Raw genomic sequence first — 7289 nt, 5'->3', positions numbered from 1 at the left:
GAAGAACAGTCTTTGTCCTGAAATTTAAAATCTAGACGTTGTCTCCAAGAGATCCCAAGTAAATGGCAAGACCCCAAATCCCCAAACCACTGATCAGCGAATTTGTATTTGTGTAGGAGTCCCTGAAGGTCTTCGCTAAAGGAGGGTGAAAATTAGCGGGCCATTAAATTGGGAAAGAGAAACCTTTTTTTGGAGGAAGCAGCCTTGAAGAACTCTTTGAAGTAGTATACGCTGGATTGCCCAAACCCTAGTGAGAGCAGCTCTTAAGAGAGTTGTGGAGCCGAAATCACCAGAGCTACAAATTTATTCACCAACTGCCAATTAAGTGGTTTAGGGCCAGAGAGGCTCTAAATCCCGCCCAGAAGCTCAGTACTTTGCACTGATTGGATAAACTCACCTCCTCGCCTACCCTTCGCCTGTCAATCACAATGCTAGCGTGCCCACTCGGCCATTGCTCCTCCCCTTTCAGTGACGCAACACCTGGCGCTCTTTCGGGCTCCAGCCCCCCAAGGTCCCCACCCGTCGCTTCGGTTCCTTATTGGCCAGCAGAAAGGAGAGTGAAGTGAAGGGACGTTCTCTTTTGACCTTTGAACTAACACCTCTAGTTTCCCACTCTTTTTACAGGCTGTCAGGAGAGCAATTTTAGCCTGGAGCTGCGCGTAGGCGTGCAAAAAGGCCCGCGGGTGGAGGGCAGTTCTCCTCCCTCTCTAGAGAATTCATTACGTTGTTGTGACGCAGATGGCACCCCGCTGGCCGCCTTCACTTGTGATTGGCTGTGACCGAAGTCCGTCACACAGCCACTCCCCCTCCTCTGCCTCACCTCCTAGCTCCGGACGCTTGAGAGACTGCCCAGGAGGCCCCGCCTTCCCCCGTTTCTGCCGCTTAGCCCCGTGATTGGCTAAGAGAACTGGCATGCTTTCCCGCCCCCTGCCCCCTCCGGAGCCTCCAGAGGCTGGCAGGACCCCGCGGAAGTTGTCAGTCAAACTCCTCCCTCCACCCCCCGCGAGGCCCTTCCCCCGGGCCGCGCGCCTTTGCGCGCGCGCGCACGCACACACATTCCCCCTTGCCTGTACCAACCACCTTCTCAAGTTGTAGCGGTCGCTCGCCGGGGGTTCTCCGTGGGCGGCCGGCGGGCGCCTGGGGGAGGGGGTTCGGACCGCGCCGCGCTACGAGCGAGTGCGTGCGCGCCGAGATTCGGGGCTGCAGGTCACCCACGGTCCCCGGCGATGAGGGGCCGGCGCTGACAGGGAAGAGAGGGCACCGCGGCTGTGGCTCCGAGCGGACCCGCGATGGCAGCGCCCTGGGAGGAGGCTCCAGGCAGGGCGGACGGCGCTGGCAGCGGCCGCTGAGGTGCTAGCCGGCCGGCCGGCGGGCCACCAGGACTGAAGGGACGAGAAGCGCGCTCAGCGTGCGCACCGCTGCGCCCTCACCTCAGTTGTCCAAACTTCAGGCTCCCTTCCACCCGCCCTTCGCGACCGGAGTCAACAACTTCTTCACCCCCCTCCGCCCCCGCCCTTCCCTCGGCCACCCCGGGAGTTCGCCGCGCGACCGGGACCGACCAGGCACCTCCGGCGCGGACATGTGGCCGTGAAGCGTTGTCGGGCGGCGAGGAGAAGCTCGGCGGTGCCGGGAGCTGGAGGGCGGTGTGGCCGGGGGCGCAGGGGCGCCAGCTCTCCACGCCGCTCCCCCGCCTCCCCCTCCTGCCGCTGCCGCCGCCCGTGCGGTGCGAGCAGCAGCCGGAGCTGCCAAGCGCCAACGCCGCGGAGATGTCGTCGTCGTCGTCGTCGCCGCCGCCGGCGGCGGGGGCTGCCAGCGCCGCCATCTCGGCCTCGGAGAAAGTGGACGGCTTCACCCGGAAATCGGTGCGCAAGGCGCAGAGGCAAAAGCGCTCCCAGGGCTCGTCGCAGTTCCGCAGCCAGGGCAGCCAGGTGGAGCTGCACCCCTTGCCCCAGCTCAAAGGTAACCTTCGAGGGGGGCAGCCCCGGGAGCGAGCGAGCGAGCGAGTTAGCCAGCCAGCGCTGGGGCTGCTTCGCTCGCCTCTGCGCCAGCAGAGCCATTTCCTTCTGCGCGCGGGTCTCCTGGCCAGCTGGGGCTCGCGCGCCCCACGACACTCCCCCACCCCCTCCTTTCGATCAGACGGGTTTGATGCAGAGCTCCTGGCTCCTGACTTCTCCCTGACTCACCTTAACTCTTCCCATCTTGCAGGCCGACACCCCTTCCCACCTGCGCGCTCGCTGAACCTGCCCTTGCCGTTGGCACTCGTGCGTCCTGCGGGGTGGAGAGCTTCCCTCTTCCCCGGCCTTGCTTGCCCTCGCTCTGCCTTGCTTTAGTGTCTTGTCTCCTCTTCCGACCCTCGCTGTTCCAGGTCTCAGCTCCTCTTTTCCGCCACTCTTGGCTGATCCTTCACGTTTCCTGTTATAAAGCTGTCTGCACCCACCCTCCTCTGAACTCCCCTTCCCATCGATGGTTCCTAAGACTCACCAGTTCAGGAATCCGAATGCCAACAACGGTTAAAAGTTAGCTGGCCTTTAGATGTACTTATAAAGAAAAAGCCTAAAAATTGGACCAGGGTAGTGTCTTATTTGCTGTCCCTTAGACTATCATCCGAGAGGATACACACTTATCAGTTTGGAGAGGTATGAAGGGATAGATAGTGTTGCTTTGTAGTGAAATGGGAACTTGGTTCACAGGGCAGTGATTCCAGGGACTTTGTAAGGTTTGTACAGTAATTCAAATTGGTGTCTATGCCTAATGCCTTGCAGGAGTTCTTGGCACTCGTTTTGCTCACTTTTTCCACAAGATTTTTCCCGGTAAGTTGTTTCCTGAGGTTCTTGCCTATTCTTTGAGAATTACTTTTAATTTTGTGATTATCACATCTTTGTTTTTTATGAGGTAGAAGTTACAAGATGATTATGTCCCCAGACATTTAAAAAATTCTTGCAACAGAAGAAACTCGATAGAAATCTACATCATCTGTTTTACAAGGCCAGGAAATTAAAAGTTCATACTAAAATAGATAAATGTCGAGCAGATTTTTCAGTTCACTTAAAAAAGATGCAGCATCCCCTTCAAGGCCAGTCTGGTTCTAATTTGTCTTTGGGCCTATGAATCCAGCCTTAGTTTGGCAAAGGGTCTAAAGAAAACCCCAGATGAAATCACAGTTGACATACAATAGTTTTGGAACCCCATCCAGACCCCACACTGCCCTGCCTCTTGGGGTGCTTCTAAATCAAGGACATCCCATAGTCGGAATCAAACAGGCTTTTGAAAAGAGGTTTGAACATATATTTAACCAGTGCTATTGCACTTATTATTTGATTGCTCTTTAGCATACTAAAAAAAATTAAATTTACATAGCCTAGTCAGTGGTAGACTGCAGTGGTAGGCATTGTTAAGACTAACTCTTGTGTCATGTCATGCTATAAAAGAATATCTTCTTAGGATATTGAATTGTTATTCATAGCTTTAAATTTCTACACTTAAACCATCATAGTTTTTATGCTTTTGATTTTTTTCATTTAGCAAATTGTTTTTGCTGTTTGAGGGCTTGATACTAGCATTTTTCTTTCATATTTAATTTGGTCTTTTAGTAAGATATTCTGATTCCTAGTATTGTGCTTGATAATATTCATTTTATTTAATGAAATAATTGAACGCTAAACATGATTAGTCTTAACTAGGGGATGCAGCTTAAAAACATTTTAAAAGCTGGCAAAAAAAATGCACAAAATCAGTGATCGTGTAAATATATGGTGTTTGGCTCAACAAGTTGAAGGTGCCATAAATGTTTTTGTTTTCAGTATTTGGTCAGTAGTAGAGAACAAAAATAATAAAATTGGAATGTGAAATTAATGTTAGATATTTGCATGAAAGTATAGTATTCCTCATAAGGGATTATTATTCAAGATAAATTTATGTAGATTTAATTCAGGGAATAAAACCCTTACTTGAATTACTCAGTGACAGAGAAACTACTTTTATTCCTGCTGCCAAAATGTTTGACAAGTGATTTTTTTAAAAAATTGAACTGCTTCACTTGCTTGGTAGTTTGGCAGTGTTCTGGATTCCAGTGTTGTGTGGTTTTTTTTTCTATCAGTAGTAGTGTTTTCCCTTTGTGGCTTTAACAGAAACAGTGGAATGCTCTTTAGTGTGTGTATCTGAAATCTGGTGTTATTATGGAGTGATTCAGATATCCGTGGGCATCCAAGATTTTTTCAAGTGTTTATACCAACATGCTTACTTTACACTTTGTCCACATGGGTCTGAACTGGAAAGGTGCCAACTCAAAGCATACTACCAGTAAGGATTAACAAAGTAATCCAACTTTTTCATCTATAAGTTTATTCTTGCAAAATCAAATGATTTTTACTAAGTAGTAAGTGGGTTGTAGGATTTTGATGGTGAAAACATTCAAAACAAACTGTTTTGCTGTAGAGAGTTTTTAATAAACAAGCCTTGTTAAAGGTTGTTTTTTTTAAGTGAGAAACTGTTATGAGGGCCCCAAAAATTAAACTACTTTATATTTTAAAGCTTAAAATTTATTTTAAGTTCTATATTTTAAGCTTCCAGAGCACATACTTTTCATGCGCACACTGTATTTGAAATACACCTTAGCAGAGGACCTATTTTCCCATCTTAAACTTTTCATCTGGTAACCAACAACTGGAAAATTACCTTAAAAAAAAAAAAACTTATTCACAATAGGAAGTTTTCAGTCTGTTTAACCTATTTTGGTTTAAGTTTCTGGAAGGATTGAGTTTGTAAAGTAGCTGATGCCTTACATTTAGGTAACAGTTTAACATTTTGAAGTTACTTTACATTTTTCTTTATTTTTAATTATAAAACAGTGTTGCTTATGTCAAGTGGAACAATCCAGAGATGTATAACTTTTAATTTCTGTTACCTGCTTTTTTACACCTACTTTGGTAATGCTATTGTGTGACAGTCCAGGGTTCAATGTTATTTTTGCAAATACTGTATGTCATTGGGTCATCCCAACAACTTTTTTGCAAGGCTAGTTATTCTCATTTTATTGATGAGAAAGTTGAGGTTTAAACAGATTAAGTTTCAGACTTGTAATTATTTATCTGGATGATGTTGCAACTGACATTGGGACTCAGGTCAAATGATTTCAGTAATTTTGCTACCTGTTTTATGTAAATTTGAAAGCAGTAGAAGAAGTTAGGTCATTGGAGTTAGTCCTGAGTCAAAGGTAAATTTTTAATCTTTCTGAGTCATTTTCCTTATCTGTGAAATGGGGATAATGCCTTCTATCCTTAGGATTGAAGAGATTAAGTGAAATAGTTTAGGTGCCTAAAAATAGGCAAAAGAATGTTAGTTCCCATTCTCTTTTATATTTGAAAATCCAGTTAAAATATTTTTAAATGAAGGATTATTAATAGGATTACTTAATAATTTTTCCTACTGTATTTAAAATACAATTTTATTTATAATGAGTTATCAGATGTGATTGATGTAAAGTGAGGTGAAACTGTAGTGTTTTCCAGCATGAGTAGAGAAATGAAAATAGGATAAAGTCAGACTCTTGAAAGTGCAATAAAAAGTGTAGTAAGATTTTTTTTCTGGTACTGAGTTTTGAACTCAGGACCTTGCTAGTCAGGCGCTCTACCACTTGTGCCATATCCCCAGTCCAAGAACATTTTTTTTTTAAAGTGGGCAAAGAAAAGGCATTAACCCAAATTATATAGATACACCTCTCTCATGGGATACAGCCAGTAAAGAGCAAAGGACAGAATGAAACTGGTTTTGAGATTGAAGTCCCCCTTCAGATAAAATAAAGAACTTCCTCAGTATCATTCAGATTCTTTGTTGGTCCATTGTTGGAAACTGGGTCCCACTGGAGGTATTGCTGATTGAAGTGATTTGCTTAGCATTAGGGGAAAAAAATGTGTGTACTTGTTTTCTTGAGGTTTGTGGTCTTCTGAATTAATGGGATAGGAACACTGACATAATCTGAAGTTTCCTAACTGTCTTATTTTGAGGGGGACACTACTACTCACTTAACCTTGAAGATTTATAGATGCTCACACAGTTAATATATCTAAACACAGATGTTTTTTGTAATTGGGGTGGCCCTATAGGAGATTTGAAATTCATCTGACTATATTAAGAGAAATGTTTTCAAAGGGATATGACATTTTAGTCATTTCAGGACTTTTAGGACTATTACACCCCTTCTTGAAGACTGGATTTTAATTTTTTTAGGATATACTTAGAGAAATTGCTTAATAGTGTCTAATGCTATTCCTCACATGAAGGAAAAGCTTTTTCTATTTAAATGTACATCATCAGAATTCCTATTTAGGATCAAATCCTCTTTTCCTCATTGCTTTCTTTGATTCTTAATTTTGGATTATTTTATGAAACACCTACTTGAATCCAGTAAAAGTATAAATGGCAGACTGGCATGAGCACTGGGGTAGAGCACTGTCTTGTGAGTAGCAGACTTAAATTGTCTTCCTGTACTACTAGTGACTTCAGTAGCTTTGGACTACTAGTTGTTTAACCTCTTGAATGTCACATTTTAATCACTTTCACCTGCAAGAATAACTTTTTCCTTGATGAAAATCACAAAGGTGAATTAGTCTTTAATGAGTTATTGCCCCTTTGCATTTCAAGGACAAATTCCCCCCCCCCCATGACAGATTTGTCAGCAAAAACAATACATTTAGGAATTAATAAGTGTTTGTGCTTTATTTTTTCAACTTAGTTTTTAGAATTGTAAACAGCTAGAGATAGAGATGGATTTATGTGTATTTTTATGTATTTAGCACTCTGGTTCTCAGGCCTTTCTGTGGAGCTTTAAAAAATACCAATACCTAGGCCCCACTCTCAAGAGACATTGTAAATAAATTGGTCTAGGGCAGAGCTCAGGCATATGTATTTTTAAAAGCTCCCAGGGTGATTGTAATGTGCGATTGGGGTTGAGGATAACTGGTTCAGCATAGTCTGTCTATTGATTTAATTCATTAATTGACTGTGTCCTCTTCTTGCTGATGCTCATGGCTCATTACCCAGCCCATTAGCATTTCCTGCCCTCACTTCACCTCCTGATATTTACATTTCACTCTTTTAACTTTGCTGCTTCCCTGAAGGGGAGAGTGCTGTTCGATGCTGGAGTTTTAGGTGTGATGAGATGATTCTATCTCTATTAGATTTTGCTGGATTATCAAAATTGAAGCCCACCCATTATCATTCAATGGTAGGTGGCCAGTTTTCTCTAATTTTTAGAATTGAGGCTGAGTAGGCAAGTAAAATTAAGAACATAT

At 44.2% G+C, this 7289-nt stretch overlaps 1 protein-coding gene across 1 annotated transcript in view; it reads left to right on the top strand.

Moving 5' to 3' along the window:
* Positions 1-1042: 1042 nt before the first annotated feature.
* The window catches only part of Ppp2r5a (protein phosphatase 2 regulatory subunit B'alpha), a 55513-nt gene continuing 49266 nt past the window's right edge, over positions 1043-7289 (top strand). Inside the window, exon 1 of the mRNA XM_020172845.2 lies at positions 1043-1959. Within this exon, the coding sequence (XP_020028434.2) occupies positions 1767-1959 (193 nt within the window). The 5' untranslated portion in view covers positions 1043-1766. The remainder of the gene's footprint in view (positions 1960-7289) is intronic.

This window comes from Castor canadensis, chromosome 11, assembly GCF_047511655.1.
Source record: "Castor canadensis chromosome 11, mCasCan1.hap1v2, whole genome shotgun sequence".
Lineage (NCBI taxonomy): Eukaryota > Metazoa > Chordata > Mammalia > Rodentia > Castoridae > Castor > Castor canadensis.
This window is presented reverse-complemented; position numbering and strand designations above follow the sequence as displayed.